A 16,968-nucleotide genomic window follows, 5' to 3' on the forward strand; every position below is an offset into this window, starting at 1 on the left:
CATCATAGGTTCAAGCCAGTGAGTGGAGTTTGCAAACCGGACGGGACTCAATGATTCTGTGTGGATTATTGGAAGGTCAACGCCGTTACAAAATCTGACTCCTATCCAGTTCCTGGATTGGAGAACTGTATTGAGAGAATCGGACAAGCCAGTTACTACACCAAGTTGGACTCAATGTGTGGTTACTGGCAGGTACCTTTATCAGAGATGGCGAAAGCAATTTCTGCGTTTGTAACCCCAAATGGGCTATATCAATTTAAAGTGATGCCCTTTAATGAAGAATGCACCCGCCACTTTTCACAGACTCATGAACCGAGTTGTGTCTGAGTTAACAAACTGTTTGGATAATGTAGTGATCTTTCATAAGTTTTGGAAAGATGACACGGTAGTTGGCAGAGCTCTGAACGAGTAAGAGAAGCAAAACTGGTGGTAAACTTAAATAAAGCTGAATTTGCAAAAGCAGAGGTGACGTTCTTAGGACATAAGTTCGGTTGTGGAAGGTTGATCCCCACGGAACGCAAAGACTAAGGCCATCGAGGAGTTTCAACGACCAACCTCGAAGAAAAAGGTGTTTCGATTCTTAGGATTCAGTGGATTCTATTTGAAGTTTGTTTGAAAGTTCAGTGTAGTGGCACAGATAACAGATTTGCTGAAGAACAACACAAAATTTCGATGGGCAAAACCATGTGAGGAGGCATTCGACCATGAAGCCATTCTTAACCACCAAACCAGTTTTAGCTACGCCAAACCTTTCAAAACCTTTTGAGGTCACCATTGATGCTAGTCATATAAGAATTGGAGCTGTATTCCTACAGGAAGATGAGGATGGGTTTGAACTGCCAGTTGGTTACTTTTCAAAGAAGATCAACATCCACCAGAGGAAATACTCCACAATCGAAAAGGAACTATTGAGTTTGGTACTGGTCTTACAACATTTTAATGTGTATGTCACGAACAATGTGTCTGAGATGGTTATATGCATGGATCACAATCTTTACATTCCTAGAATACTTTGAAAACGAGAATATGATGCTATTTCATTTGAGTCTTATGTTACAGACTTTTAAAAATCGTACATGTAAGAATGTAATTGCAGATGTGTTATCATGGATTTAACTGAGTTTAAATTAGATTTTCTTTTATCTTGTATGGGAAGAAGTTAGGGTGAACTTATTAAATTATCTGTATGTTAGGGTAATGTATTTTTTTTTTAAAAAGCCAGTTTTTCATGGTTTTTTCTTAAGGGGGTGATGTTATGAAGGTGTGGGTGTACTGTACCTTTTGGGAGTTAAAAAGTAGCAGTGACAACAGTGTTCTCAATGAAATACAGTGGAACATGTGCTCCAGATACTGGGGTAGCTGGTTGCCTGGAAATGACAAAACAGATTTGAATTGGGCCAATCAGTTTAAATTATATCCCAAAAAATACCAAACTCCAATCCAGTTTGAATTCAGTATATTGATGATCTTAAAAGTCAATGACACAATCCGATGTTTTGGGGTATAAGACTGGGGAAGTACGAACATTTTGAGAGGATAACTTCCAAGCCATCAGCATGTAAAAATACGGTCCAAAATATAGCTCTCTTAAAGCTACCTTTATCGATCAGTAACATGGAGAAAGTGAGGACTGGAAATCAGAGCTGAAAAATGTGTTGCTGGAAAAGTGCAGCAGGTCAGGCAGCATCCAAGGAGCACAAGAAGGGCTTATGCCCAAAACGTCGATTCTCCTGCTTCTTGGATGCTGCCTGACTTGCACAATCAGTAACATGCGAAGCAGAATCCTCAAGAAGAAGAAAAGACGACAGGAATACAGAGAACTGAAAGCTGCCTGGTTTTGAGATAAAAGATTTTGTTTTGCCAATCTTAACCAATGGTTTCATGGGACTAGTATTGTTGAGGGGAAGGTAAAAGGTTGGTTAGAGGAAGGAGTTGTAAGTAGTTCGTTAATTATTCTGTTATACTTTAAGAAATAATGTCATTAACTTTTACTCTAAGTAGTTCTTGACCTCTCAAATTTTCACAGATTGCTGTATGGGATAAATCTTGTTGTTGGTTTTAAATAAGCAGGGGGGTTGACCCGGTGTAACACCTGACCTGCTATGCTTTTCCAGCATCGCACTTTAGACTCTAATCTCTAGCATCTGCAGTCCTCGCTGTCACCAGGAGTGTCAACCTGGATTATGTGGCTAATTTTTGTAACAGCACTTGACTTCCCAACCTTCTAACTCAGATGTCAGCACTACCTACTAAACTACAGTGGACATTATATACTACACAGTTTATTCATGGTGGTAGGACCATGCCAACCACAATGAGGTAAATAATCATAAATTTTGATTTTTGTGTGGTTGTTGGAGGGAGGAATGTTAACCAGGCCACTGATGAAACTCTCTGCCTGTGTTTCAATGGTGATAAAGAATCATTGTCCGAGTTGAGCAGGAAAGGGCTTGATTTAATATCTTTGCTGGAGGACAGTGCAGTTGCCCACTGCAGCACTTCCCTCAATGCTGAACAGCCAGGTTCATGTAGCTTACATTCTGAAGCCCAGGAATGTATTTTGACTCATCCAAAAAGAAGCTTCTGGAAGGATGCAAGGTTTATGGTTGAAGGCATAGGGAACCATTTGAAAGGGCCCAAATCAAAGGACTGAGTCACTGAGTGTAGTTGAGCAGAGAAGATGAGGGCCGATCAAACTATGGACAGATGTATGTATAGAAAGTTTTAAACAGAACCATTTGTGTCATAGATGCTGTTCTAATTTTACCAGTGAGGTGAAACGCCAATAGTATTTTGGCATTAACCTGAGTGATAATACTTCTGTTCCTCAGGCTAGTCGGTTTCTTGGAGCGGAAAACAGTGGAACTTCATAGGGGGCAACATCACTACACTGGGGTAAGTTTTCCATCATACTGCTATTTCTTATAACTAATTCGGATAGCCTTGTTGTAGTCTTACAGTCATGTTGACAAATGTGATCCTGAGTGTTTTATTTCGATTATCACTTTTTTTTTTCTCCTCCATTCTCCCATTCCATCTTGTGCAGGCAGTTAGTTTAGGTCACTAAGCTGGTGTCTTGTTTCCTGGGCACCCGTCAACGTTTCACCCAGTGTTTGTGCAATCTCAGACAGTGAGAACTGCAGGCTATTTGATCAGTAAGAATATCACTGCCAGGCTGGACCTGGTGTCTACACATAACTGGTAGTGCAGGAATTATCAAATGTACACCACACAAGCTGGGTTTTGACCCATCTAATCTCTGCCAGTGTTGATGTGCTGATGTACATGGGCCAGTTATTAACCTTTTTCAGAATAATTCTGGATTCCATTTCCCTTGTGTTTATCTGGCTTTACTTTGAAGCTTTTTGCCTCAACTACTGCTTCTGAAAGCAAGTTCCACATTCTAATCACTGTCTGGGTGAAGAAGTTTCTCCTTGTTGAGTTTGTTGATGGCTATCTTAAATTGTTGGCAATCTCTATAATCAGAGACACTCTTATGTCCAGCTGACCAAGCAGCCCTCCTCCTGCAATTTTTAAGTCTCAGTATTGGGTTACAAGAGAGCCACTACAACAGCAATTTGAACTTCTAATGCCCATTCTATGGCATTAAGCCTCTCTCAGATACTTCACAAAATTTTATAGTGGGCCACTTGAAGGTTTGCTTGGCTGAGTGGTAGCATCAGTGGCTAATAAATTGGGTGCGTGGTGGGGACCTGAAGCAAATGATATTGCTGTTCCCAATATTTAGGAGGGACTGATCCAATCTAGCTGATCCAATAGTGGATGTCAGGTGAGCAGTCTGACAACTTTGAGGCTGTGGAGGAATTGAGGTTCAGGTAAGTTTAGAGTTAAATGTCGCCAGCGTGTCTTCTGGAACCTGATACCATGAATGACAGAAATGAGATGAGAAACAGATGGGGTACGAGGGCAGATTTTTGATGTCTTCAGAGATAACATTGGCAGAGAGAGAGAAAAGGGAAGCCATTTCAGGTGCTACTGTAATGGTGGGATCAGTCAGAGTGAAAACAGGTGAATGCAATTGCAGCTAAATTGATAATAGTGGAGAAGCCTTGGCAGAGGATGTCAAAGGGCGCCAAGGATAGCGTTGGTAATAAGTGACCGTTTACTTGTGTCAGAGTCACCCAGGAGTCTGGATTAGAGTGGTGCTGGAAAAGCACAGCAGGTTAGGCAGCATCTGAGGAGCAGGAAAATCGATGTTTCGGGTAAAAGCCCTACAGGAGTCACCCAGGATACCATCTTGAGGCATTTTGGTGTAATGATGTGGTGGAAATCTGGAAGATGTCTGATATTTTTGGAAAGTTGGTGTTTGGGAGGTGATGGTATATTCAAAGACTTTGAAAAGGATTATGGAGCTTTATGGTGGTTTCTGACACTTGGATTGTGGGGGGCTGATGGTGAAGGATATTGAGAGTGAACAGTATCTGGCAGCAGAGAATTGTTAACACTAAGGACAGATTAGGTGGTAAGCAGTTCATCTTTTAAGAAGTGTGCTTATGTGGGCATGGCTAGCTAGACCAGTGTTTATTACCAATCACTAGTTGCCCTTGAGAAGGTGGTGGTAGCTACCTTTATGCCTTCATATGCTGTAGGTAGACCCAACAGTTACTTTCGGCAGGGAGTTCCAGGGATTCGACCTAGCAACACTGAAGAAACTGAGGCTGGATGTGATGGAGAGGTGGGTACTGCCTCTGGCTGGACTGAATCATGAACCTTATGCAGAATACCAGTCTTTGCTGATGAATTTTAGTGTTACAAGCTACCAGTCACAGAAGGGAATGTCAGAAAGTGTTGATGTGGTTATATCGCTTGTCCTGTGAGTTGGAAGTGCTGTCTTAGGGAGCTTGGCGAATCTCTGCAGTGCATCTTGCAGATGGTACACACCACTACTATGGAGTGGTGGAGGACGGAGTGAATGTTTGTGTATGTGGTGTCAGTCAACCTTGCCCAGCAGAGAGTATTCCAACTCCCTCCTGACTTGTGACTTCTAGATGGTGGCCAGGCTTTGGTTAGTTATGAGGGGAGTTATTTGCTGCAGGATTCTGAGCCTCTGACCTGGTCTTGTAGCCTTTGTATTTATATGATTAGACTAGTTCAATTTGTGGTTAGTGGCAACCCCATGCAGTTTATAGTGGAAATTCATAGAGCCATAGAGCTTCTATCACAGAAACAGATCCTCAGTCCAGCTCATCTGTGCTGACAGGATATCCTAAACTGATTTAGGCCCATTGCCCTGTAAACCCTTCCTATTCACCATAACCATCCAGATGCCTTTTTAAATGTTGTAATTGGACCCACCACCTCCACCATCACTGGCAGTACATTCCATAGACATACCACACTCGGTGTGGGTGGAAAAATGTTGCCCTCAGGTCCCTCTTAAATCTTTCCTTTCTCCCTTAAACCTATTGCCATCTCGTTTTGAACTCACTGAATTTGGGAAAAAGACTTTATCTGTTCATCTGTCTAGGAACATGGTTAAATTCTCTCATTGGAGATGGTCATTGCCTGGCAATTGTGTGGCGACAGGAGACATGTTTGGGATGTAGACAACTGAGGAGTGCAGATAAAATTGACTGGAATTTTTCCCTGTGGTGGAGCGATCAGTGACCATGCGTGTAGATTTAATTTAAGAGGCATTAGATTTATAGGGGACGTGAGGAAAAGAATTTTCACTCTCGGTGGTGGAAATCTGGAGCAGTAAAGCTCGCACTAAACAGTTAGACCAAGCATTTCTTGCTATACTGTGGATTCTTTGTTTCTATGTTTGTGCTGGGACATTTTGATATATTTCTAAATGTGTGCTGCTGCTTACCTAATCAACTAACTTGTTATTTTCAAGATGTTGAAGCTGCAGGAGCGAGCTGTTAATGATGTCATCATTCACTTGCTTGGAGATGAGGATCCAAGGGTACGACACGTGGCAGCTACAACCCTCGTGAGGTAACAGTGGGGTGGGATGGGCTCTTACTGCATCTGGATGCATGTGGTTAGTCTAAATAATGCTCAATTCCATTTGCTTGGTGTCATTGTATGTTGCTACCAAATGCAACCTCTCTAAATCGTAGGAGTTGTTTTACTGGAGGAGGCTGCTGCCACCTGTTCAGCTGGAACAGTTTATTCCGATTTTCACTCGATGCTTGACAAGGAGACTTGCTGATGAACTTAATACGGGGTTTATTTGCACAAATAAAATTGTTGGGTCAGAAAGAGCACCAGCCTGACTGTTAAATCATCTTCGTTCTCAGTAGCTGAAACAACCTGACTAAATACTGACATGTACTTCTGCACTGCCCTCTCAAATTCCAAGCATATTTTATCCACCCAGATTTGATTCGCACTTGCTCCAGAGGTATTTAAAAACATCTCTGAGCACATTGATTATGAAATATCTATATCTTATTACACATTGTGTTTATCTCTACAGTATAGAATCCTAGGAGCACAGGGAGAGACTAGTTTGCCCATTGGCATCTCTGGTGCTTTGAAAGAGATATCCAGTTTGTCTCATTGTGGTGCTCTTTTCTGGGAACTCAAAACTGTTTACTCTACAAAGAGATATCCAGTCTTTCCCACAGATGGTCAGTGTTGTTGTTGAAAGTAACACTCTAGAGACCTCCGTGTTGATACACCATTGTAATACTGAGGGACTACTATAGTGGTGGACATTGCAGAACAGTTCTGAAGAAGGAATGCTGGACCTGAGATATTAACTCTGCTTTCTCTCTATAGATGCTGTTTTCCAGTAGTTTCCAATTTGAGTCTTTTGCGGAAGTCTTGACCAGAGTAGATAGAGGGAAAGCAGTAGCTATATTGTATTTGCATTTCTTGAAGATGTTTGTTTCTGGCCCATCCATGCGATTATACTACCTCCAACACGGTGTCAATGAGTGGGAATAAGGGGGTTAAGATCCGATAACTAGTGGGGTTCCATAGGGATTACTACTGTGATTGAAACAGTTTAAAATTTATATCAATAACTTGGAGGAAGGCAGCAAATGTACTCTAGACTGAGTCACAGATGACACAAAGAAGGGCAAGTTGAATGAGGGGTACAAGCAATGCACAGAGATATTGGTAGTTGAAGTAGGTGTGCAAAATGTTGGCAAATGGAGTATAATGTGGGAAATGTGAGGTTCATTTTGGAAGGGAGAACAAAAGAACAGGACTATTTACTTGGAGAAAACTGCAACACAAAGAGGCTTTGGGGTACTTGTGCATGAAGCGCAGCAAACCAGTGCACAACAGCAGCAAATAATCAGGAAGGCTGAGAGAAGGTTATCTCTTATTTCAAGGTGGTTGGAGTATGGGAGTAGAGAACTCTTAATGAAACTATAAAAGGTATTGGTGAGATGAAATCTTGAGTACCGAGAGTAGTTTTGGTTCCCTTATTTAAGGAAAGATATTATTTCGTTGGAGGCAGTTCAGAGAATATTCATTATTGATGTCACCATTATTCATTCTTTAGCTGTTGTAAGCAGGTCTCTGTGTTAACACTTCATTATTTTAAATGCATCTATCAAATCTCCCCTTCCTCATATTTTCATAAAATACCTGTACATAGTTAATTGTGGTGGTTAAAGCTGTTGGCACAAAATGATCATTGTTTGGAAAAGGCTCACAAAATCCGCCATCGCCTATCTCATGTAACTATTTAGCTGCTATGATATTTGGGCATCATTCCAACTTCTAAGTGCATTTTGCTATTAACTGAAAGGCTGAGTTATGTCCTGACCCACTATATATGAAATCATAATTCAAGTGTCTTTCTTTTGCACATATTTAACTTTTATTTTCTTTTTGTTTATTGCAGGCTGATACCTCGTCTCTTTTATGATTGTGACCAAGGACAGTCTGATCCAGTGGTAGCTGTAGCCAGAGACCAAAGCAGTGCATACCTGCAGCTTCTCATGCATGAGACTCAATCTCCATCTCACTTTGCAGTTAGCACTATCACCAGGTACTGACCCTAATGAGTTATCTTGATCATTTCAGGTTTCCTTAATTGTTGAAACCATCACTCTTGCATGATTTATTTGCTGTACTTCCAGTTACCTAAGCTGTAATTTCGTCCCAAAACCCCTCTGCCATAAAGTCATAGAATTCAATTGAATTTATTGTCTCGTGCACAATGAAAAGCTTTGTCTTGCCAACAATACAGGAAGTTCACAGTTAAGTAGCATAGATAAATAAATTACAGGCAATCAGCGGCAAAAACACAGGTACAGGTAAATGTTAAGAATTTGAGAGTCTATTCAGTACTCTTAACAACAGTAGGGTACAAATTGTTTTGAAACCAGCTGGTGCGTGTGTTCAGGCTTCTCCCTGATGGTAGAGGTTGTGGAAAAACATTGCCAGGGTGGGATGGATCTTTAAGAATGCTGGTGGCCTTTCCTTGACAGTGGGCCTGGTAGATAGATTCTGTAGATGGAAGGTTGGCCTTTGTGATTGTCCAGGCCGTGTTCACCACTCTCTATAACCATCTCCGATCTTGAATGGTACAGTTTGGTAACTGTAGTGATACATCCAGCCAGAACGCTCTTGATGTTGCACCTATAAAAGTTGGCAAGGGTATTCGCTGTCATGCCAAATTTCCTCAGCTGCCTGAGGAAGAAGAGGAGATGTTGGGCCTTTGTAACCAGTATATTTACATGAAGACTCCAAAAAAGCTTATGGGTGATCACTCTCCACTTGTTCCACCTCTGTGCTGTTAATGTGTCGGGGTGGGGGAGATGCATGGGTAACATCCTGTCGAAAGTCAATGAGTTCCTTGGTTTTGTCAGCATTGAGAGCTAGGTTGTTCTCAGTGCACCATTTTTCCAGGTCTTCCACCTCCCGTCTGTACTTTGTTGTGTTGCCATCTGAGATTCGACCGACTATGGCCGTGTCATCAGCGAACTTGTAAATGGCATTAGTCTGATATTTGGCGATGCAGTCATGGGTATACAGTGAGTAAAGTAGGGGGCTGAGTACACACCCCTGGGAGGGTTCCAGTGTTGAGTGTTAGTGAGGATGATATAATGCCCCCTGTCTTCACTGATTATGGCCTGTCGTTCAGGAAACTGAGGATCCAGTTGCAGAGAGTGGGGCTTAGTCCGAGATCACACAGTTTAGTAATCAGTCCAGAGGGGATAATAATGTTGAAGGCTGAACTGTCGTCAGTGAGTGGATTCTTGCGTCGCTCTTCTTGGTGTCAAGATGTTCTAGGGAGGAGTGAAGGACCAGTGAGATGGCATCTGACATGGATCTGTTGGTCTGATAGGCAAATTGGAATGATTCAAGAGCAATGGGGAGGCTGGAATTGATTAATGTCATGACCAGCCTTTCAAAACACTTCATGACCACCAATGTAAGAGCCACTGGGGACGTTAGTCATTGAGACAGGTTACATGAGCCTTTTTAGGCACGGGGATGATGTTGGCTCTCTTGCTGCAGGGAGAGGTTGAAGATGGCAGAGAAGACCTCTGTCAGTTGATCTGTGCACGCTCTGAGTGCACTGGTACTTCATCTGCTCCCATCGCTCTCCTTGGATTCACACGAAGGAAAACTGATCTGACCTCCTGATGCAGTGACTGTTGGGATAGGTTCGTCAGGACTTGTCAGAATAGGTGTTATCTCTCTGCTGAAATTCTGCTCAAAGCGAGTGTAGAAGGTGTTGAGATGATCAAGGAGGGATGTATCATCGTCTAGTATCTTGCACCGTTTCTTTTTAGAACCTGTGATGTCATTCAGTCCTTGCCGTAGTTGCTGGGTGTCTGGGTCTCTAGTTTGAATCGGTATTGGTCCTTGACTGTCTTAATGGCTCTACGAAGGTCATACTTGGATTCCTTATGTTTGAGAGGGTCTCCTGATCTGAAGGTCTCATGCCTGGTTTTTAGCAGGTTCTGCATGTCCTGATTCATCCAGGGTTTCCTGTTGGGGAACACCCGGATTGACTGACTTCCTCTGTATACAGTCCTCCACGCACTTGCTGATAAAGTCTGTGACAGTGGTGGCATTCTCGTCCAAGGTATCTGCGGACTGTTTGAACATGGTCCAATCAGCCAATTCCAGACAGCACCAGAGTTGATTCTCTGCCTCCTCCGACCAGCACTGGACCTGTATCCACGAGGGGGTCTCCTGCTTGAGCTTTTGCCTGTAAGCTGGGAGAAGAAACACAGCATTGTAGTTAGAGTTCCCGAAATAAGGATGTGGGATCGAGCGGTAGGCATCCTTCACAGTGGTGTAGCAGTGATCTAAATTGTTGGGACCCTGGTGGGTCAGTAATGTTCTGGTAGTACTTGGGCAACACCTTCCTTAGACTGGCATGATTTGAAGTTGTCACTTACAATAAATGGGGCCTGTGGGTGCTCCGTCTCCAGGATGTTGGTGGTGGAGTACAGCACATCCAGAGCTTCCTCAATCTTTGCTTGTGGCGATATTTACACAGCAGTTGGTATAGCAGTGATAAATTCCCCTGGTAGATAGAAGGGATGAATTCAAGGTTTGGGGAGCAATGGCTGCCTAAGGTTGCAATGTCTGTGCACCGCAAGTTGTTGATTAAAAAGCAAACCCCTCCACCCTTTGTCTTAGCCAAGGTCGCTGTATTGTCCATACGAAGGATAGATAAACCATCAGCCTGAAGTGTGCAGTCGGGAACCAATGGGTTGAGCCAGGTTTCTGTGAAGCAGAGTGCGCAGCAGTCCCACAGTTCACGCTGGAAGCTGAGCTGTGATCTGAGTTTGTCCATCTTGTTCTCCAGAGATTGTACACTTGCTAGGAGTAAGCCAGCAGGCTTGCCCAGCTTCCTTGCAGGTTTCTTGCATTTGAATGGTCGGATGGTCTGGTGGAGTGGATTGTGACTGCTTCCAGTTAAGTGATCCTTCCTAAGACCCTGTGGAGCAGGTAGGTTGCTATTTAGTGTATTTTTGCAGAGGGTCTGATTCAGATCCAGTGTAGCAGGTAATTTACTGTGCGGTTTATTTACTGGAGAGAGTTTACTTAGGGCCCAGTGGAGAAGTTCCTGGTTTCAGTTGCTGCTGATTTGCTGCACCAGGTCCAACCATGCTTTTTTTGCAGAAGTGTTTGGGCTGCTCTCCAGGTATGTTCTGATGGCTTTCGTTCAGGCAGATGTCTAATAGGACCGGGACCATTTTGTGTCGGTTCTCCTTCCTGGGGCAGATCTCTCTTGTCCCTCCATTTTATGGCAGGCCCCAAGCCTGGGGCTCACGTAGGCTGCCTCCAGCTAGCCTGGCCTGGCCCTCCGGATTGGTCGGGTGGGTCACTGGTACCGTGACCTTCATCCAGTAAGCTGGCTTTGAGGATCGGAAGAGCTTCACACCTGTGAATTTACATAAAACATAGTAGTTAGTAATTTTTAGAAGTATGCTTGAAGTTTAAAGAGTGTAGAATGATTGTTGGAAATAAGAAACTTAGATCTGCATGCAGGAGCTCGCAAGGAGCTGACCATATCCGGCACCATCTTGCATCTTGTCTAGAGCATGGGAACAGACCCTTTGGTCCAACCAGTCCATGCTGAACATAGTTCCAAACGAAACTAATTGCATCTGCCTGTTCCCTCCAAATCTTTCCTATTCATGTATCTATCCAAATGTCTTTTAAACATTGTAATTGTACCCACATTCACCACTTCCTCAGGAAGTTCATTCTGTGTGTAAAAAAAAAATTGTCCCTCTGATCTTTTTTGAATTTCTCTACTCTCACCTTAAAAATGTGCCCCCCAATATTGAAATCCCCTATCCTAGTGAAAAGACACCGGTACTTATTATTTTATGTATTTGTATTGGGTCGTCTCAACCTCCTACGCTCTGGTGAAAAAAAGTCCCAGTCTATCCAGTCTGTCTTTATCACCCAAAAGTTTCCCCACATGACGATGTCCTGGGAAATCTCTTCTGAGCCCATTCCAGCTTGATAATAGCCTTCCTGTAACTGGATAACCAGAACTAGAAACAGTATTCTAGAAGAGGTCTCACCAATGTCCTGTACAACCTCAAAGTGACTTCGCAACTCCTATACTCAAAGGACTGAGCAATGAAGGCAAACATGCCAAGTGCTTTTTTTGACCACCCTGTCTATTTGTGACGCAAACTTCAAAGAATTATGTACTTGCACGCTGAGGTCTCTGTTCTACAACACTACCCAAGGTCCTACCATTAATTGTATAGCCCTCCCCTTATTTGTAGTCTTTCAAGACCCTCCTTGATGCACTGCCTTCTTAAAACAAGCTTTTGGTCACAAATCATAATATTTTCTTTGACTCAAAATTAAACATTTTCTGATAACTCTCCTGTGAAGCACTTTGGGATGCTTTCCTCTTGAAAATATCATATAAATGCAGTTGTGTATCAATTATACTTAATGAGTAAGATAACTAATTTTTGTCAGAATTGCAGTAACTGGTAATTGTGATCATTGTAATAAAAACCTATAGTATTTCATTGTTGTTTGGATTTTAAAGTAGAGGTATTATAGCTGCGTGGTCTCAGTTCTGTAAAGTCAACTTTTCTTTTTCAAGAGTTAAGTAAATCATTTTGAATGGTGAGCCAAAGACATGTGACTGAAGACATTGCCTAGAAGGCATGTGACTGAAGTGCTGAGCAAGATATCTGTGAATGTTAATGAAGTATCTGTTAATGAAGTGTTACAACATGGAACTTGCGACATTTGGAGAAGCAGAATAGTTTTGAGTTCAGCTCGGAATCTGGGAGCTCGGTGGTTAGCACTGTTGCCTCACAGCGCTGGGGACTGTCTATGTGGTGTTTGCACATTCTACCCGTGTCTGCGTGAGTTTCCTTCCACAGTCCAAAGATGTGCAAGCTGGTTGGATTGGCAATGCAAAATTGCCCATAGTGTTCAGGGATGTATAGGTTGCCATGGGAAATGGTAGGGAGACATGTCTGGATGGGCTGATCTTTGGAGGGTTAAGGTGGACTTGTTGGGTCGAATGGCCTGTTTCCACATTGTTAAAAGAAGAATCAGGTTTCAGGTCAAAATAACTATTTGACCCCTGGAGAAACGTAACGTTAGTTTGTGAAGTCTTCAAGCCATTGGAGTTTGTGTGAAAGTTTTCGAACTGATGGAATGGAAAAAGATGTTTAGGCCATCATAACTGGAAAGCAATCCAAGGTCTCCGAACTTGGAAGAAGTGTCCAGGCATCAAATCTGGATGTTAGCTGAGAAATTAAAGTTCTATTTTGCTGGATTTGAGTAACTGTAAAGGATATTGTTGGGTCAAGGTTGAAACTTGCCTTGTTATTTGAGATATACGTAAACTTTTGTGTGTACATTTTTTGTCTTATTTATTGCAATAAACCGGTGTTTATTCTTTAAAGAATATTGGCACCTCATGTGTTCGATATCTGACTGCCTTGCAAGCAACTGAAAGTCAGCTTTCAGTCTAGTATCTGACTTGTCTAATCTGAGTCATAACATTAAAAATACTGATCAGTTTGTCACTTTATCATGCAGCTGGAAATGTGTTGCTGGTTAAAGCACAGCAGGTTAGGCAGCATCTCAGGAATAGGGAATTCGACGTTTCAAGCATAAGCCCTTCATCAGGAATGAGAACGAGTAGCCAAGCAGGCTAAGATAAAAGGTAGGGAGGAGGGACTTGGGGGAGGGGCGATGGAGGTGGGATAGGTGGAAGGAGGTCAAGGTGAGGGTGATAGGCCGGAGTGGGGTGGGGGCGGAGAGGTCAGTAAGGAGATTGCAGGTTAGGAGGGCGGTGCTGAGTTGATGGAACCGACTGAGACAAGGTGGGGGGAGGGGAAATGAGGCAAGTCTGTTTGAGAACGTGGCTGAAGAGTTTCTGTGCAGAGGAGATGACCTGGGGAGTGCAGTGAGAGAGAGACTCACTGAAATCCTTGTAGAGGGAGGAAGAGAGCTTCTTCAAGGAAGGCATCCTTGCAAGAGGATTCGCAGTAGGTTAAAATCTTCGAGTAAAAAATGAGGTCTGCAGATGCTGGAGATCACAGCTGAAAATGTGTTCTTGAGATGCTGCCTAACCTGCTGTGCTTTAACCAGCAACACATTTTCAGCTGTGATCTCCAGCATCTGCAGACCTCATTTTTTACACTTTATCATGCAGTAAGCTTTTGTTTTCTTAGCACGTGAGAAGCTTAAAGGGTTTCATGGAATGCATCAACAAATTTGTTCACAAATAAGTAGGAGGACCTATTGGAGATAGCCAGAGTTTATTCAGTATTGTGCTTTATCTTGGGGACCAGTATGGGGTTTCACCTTTCAACGCCTGCTATTTGAGGGTTTGCCATGTTGAAATTAATGTTTGAACCGGATGGCTCAGTGCGCTGAGCAGATTGACTGTAACACTGGTTAGTGTTGTTTAGTATTATAGATGTTGATTGAGTAAGTATATTATTTTGCCAAGCTTGTTTTTATGCAAAAATATCAGCCTTAAATGTTCAAAGTTTAATCCCTTTGGACTTGTTCTACTTTAGTATGTGTTTGTGATTCATTAGTTTTGTTATGTTAAGTGGTCAGAGCAGTTTGATTTGCTGCCAGAAATTGTAGGTACCTTGCAGACTGAACCCTCGTTGACAATGGGGCAGGAAAAGGATAACCTCAACAAGACAGCAGTCAAACGATTCACTTTTTTCCCTTCTCCCAGTGCATATTTGAATGCATAAATTGAATTTCTCTCAAAGATCACACCTGTTCAAAACTGAACCACAAAGTATTTAGTCACACCTGCGAATTGAACTGTTATTCCATTCAAGATGCTAGCTTGAAATTGATTTTTAAAAAAAAAAATTTCTTTGATAATTGACTGTAACTTGTGTTTTTTACTCCTGAACTATCCAGGACATACAGAGGATTCAACATTTCGCAGAGCACCACTGATGTGACGATAGAGAACAATCTGTCCCGTGTCATCACTGCAGTGTCTCATGCATTGACCTCGTCTACCTCCCGAGCCCTTATAGTGAGTGATGTCTGGGTTTTAAAAAAAAATGTATGCTGTCTTTTGAGTAGTTTGATCCATTTTAATGTTTTACATGATTGCCATTGGTAATGGTGAGCAATGGACAGACATGTTGTGACATTTATCTGCCTTATATTTTGGATGAATTGCTTTGTTATTTGTCCACTAAAATAGTGGACAGAGTCAAATCCTTCCATTTATCATGTTTTCATTCAAAGTTTTGTCAATAAAGATTCTTAGATATGCTTCATGGACATGGTCAGCAGCCACTGTTTTTGGAATGTGATTGCATGGCCGTTAGGTAGTTAATGCGCTTGGGACTTTCTTCCCATTTAAAAGAAAATTTGCATGATTCGGGTTGGCCCTAGACTACCAATTGCTGCCCCTCCCTAATTGTCCTTGAGAAGGTGGTGGTAAGTTGGCACCTTGCTCTGTTCCAGTTAATGTGATGTGGGGACACTCGTACTGTTAAGGTGGAAGTTATGCAGTGAAGAAATAACTACAAGTTCCACATAATGATGGTGGAGTTGGTGGTTTTCCAAAGCATTTGCTGTCCTTCCATGTTTGGAAAGAATTGCCAGCTTTGATGAATTTTTAAATTATTGGATGTCAGTGGCATCGGTGACTGGACTAACATTTATTGCCCATCCTAATTGCCCTTTGAATTAAGTCTTGCTAAGCCATTTCAGAGGGCAGTGAAGAGAAGCAACATTATTGAAAATCTGGAGTCACACTTATGCCATCTCTGTGTGATCTGGCCTATTTCTGTTAGCGCGGATGAAATGATACCAGTCCGAGCCCAGAGTGCGGTTCAACAATCGGTAACGTTTATTGATACAGTAACACCGGCGGAGACCCACCGTATTGATACAGTAACACCGGTCTCTGGTTTATTAGTCCAATGACAATACCACTGCACCATCACTTCCACTGCAGTTACTGCACAGCATTTTGTCAGTGTTCAAACCGCAACCACTGTGTTGACGATGATGGAAATTATTGGTGAAGATGGTGGATGGAGTGCCATTCAAGCAGGCTGCTTCGTCCTGGGTGGTGAGAGCTTTTGTTGGTGGAGATATGTTCATCCAGGCAAGAGATTAGTATTTGATTGCAGTCATGACTTATGCTTGGTCGATTAGTGAGCTAGTACCAGGGGATGAGGAGGTTCCACCTCCAAGAACTGCTGGACACTTGGAACACCAACAGCTCTCCCTTCACAGCTGCCTTGTAGGAGATGTGGCCACTGTTGGTTATGTAATCGTCAGAATAGAGATAAGATTGTGGGACCAGGGTCTGTTCCTGATGAAGTGAGGGTGCAGGATGCTGTTGAGGCACTTTGTGAGTGCATGACCTTGTTGGATACCTATATGACCAGCACAGCCTTGCAAAGAGGGGTCACGAGGATTTATGTGTTGCTGCTCTGCAAGATCCCACTCTTATGAATTTATGACTTACAGTCACCTCCTCGCTTAAACTTTCCCTTTTAACCAGCGCTCTTCCTTTAATTGATTGTTTTATCCTTTTTATTGCTGTGTTTTGATACCCGTTGTTTTGCTTGTAGCTTGGTTGCTGTGAAGCTTTGTCTTTGCTCTCCTTGAACTACTCTGTGTGTAACTGGAGCATTGGTTGGCACTGTGGATATACGACCAGCGGTTCTCAAGCATCCAGAGTCCATTTGTACAAGAACAGGGGACGTTCATTCAGGTATGGGGCAGAATTCAGTCTTGTCATAAAATTATCTGATGTCTTTCATTACTTGTTGGATTTCATCACTTTTCTACTTCTAAGCAATCAAGTGCCTAAAGCTAGTGCCTTGAAGTTATATATAGCACAGGAGAGTAATCCTAAAAATCTCTCAACACCAGGTTATAGTCCAACAGGTTTAATTGAAAGTACTAGCTTTCGGAGCACTGCTCCTTCGTCAGGTGATTGTGGCGTACACAATTGTAAGGCACAGAATTTATAGCAAAAGTTTACAGTGTGATGTAACTAAAATTATACATTGAAAA

The 16,968-nt window shown here is 42.6% G+C and overlaps 1 protein-coding gene across 9 annotated transcripts in view; it reads left to right on the top strand.

Annotated features, from left to right (window-relative positions):
• htt (huntingtin) overlaps positions 1 to 16,968 on the top strand; it is a 244,085-nt gene that overhangs the window by 111,795 nt on the left and 115,322 nt on the right. For all 9 annotated transcript variants that reach the window (XM_060834685.1, XM_060834714.1, XM_060834704.1 and 6 more), the window contains exons 19-23: positions 2,832 to 2,895; positions 5,861 to 5,961; positions 7,832 to 7,978; positions 14,839 to 14,959; positions 16,521 to 16,663. In XM_060834685.1, coding sequence (XP_060690668.1) covers positions 2,832 to 2,895; positions 5,861 to 5,961; positions 7,832 to 7,978; positions 14,839 to 14,959; positions 16,521 to 16,663 — 576 coding nt within the window. The remainder of the gene's footprint in view (positions 1 to 2,831; positions 2,896 to 5,860; positions 5,962 to 7,831; positions 7,979 to 14,838; positions 14,960 to 16,520; positions 16,664 to 16,968) is intronic.

Source organism: Hemiscyllium ocellatum, chromosome 2 (genome assembly GCF_020745735.1).
Source record: "Hemiscyllium ocellatum isolate sHemOce1 chromosome 2, sHemOce1.pat.X.cur, whole genome shotgun sequence".
NCBI lineage: Eukaryota > Metazoa > Chordata > Chondrichthyes > Orectolobiformes > Hemiscylliidae > Hemiscyllium > Hemiscyllium ocellatum.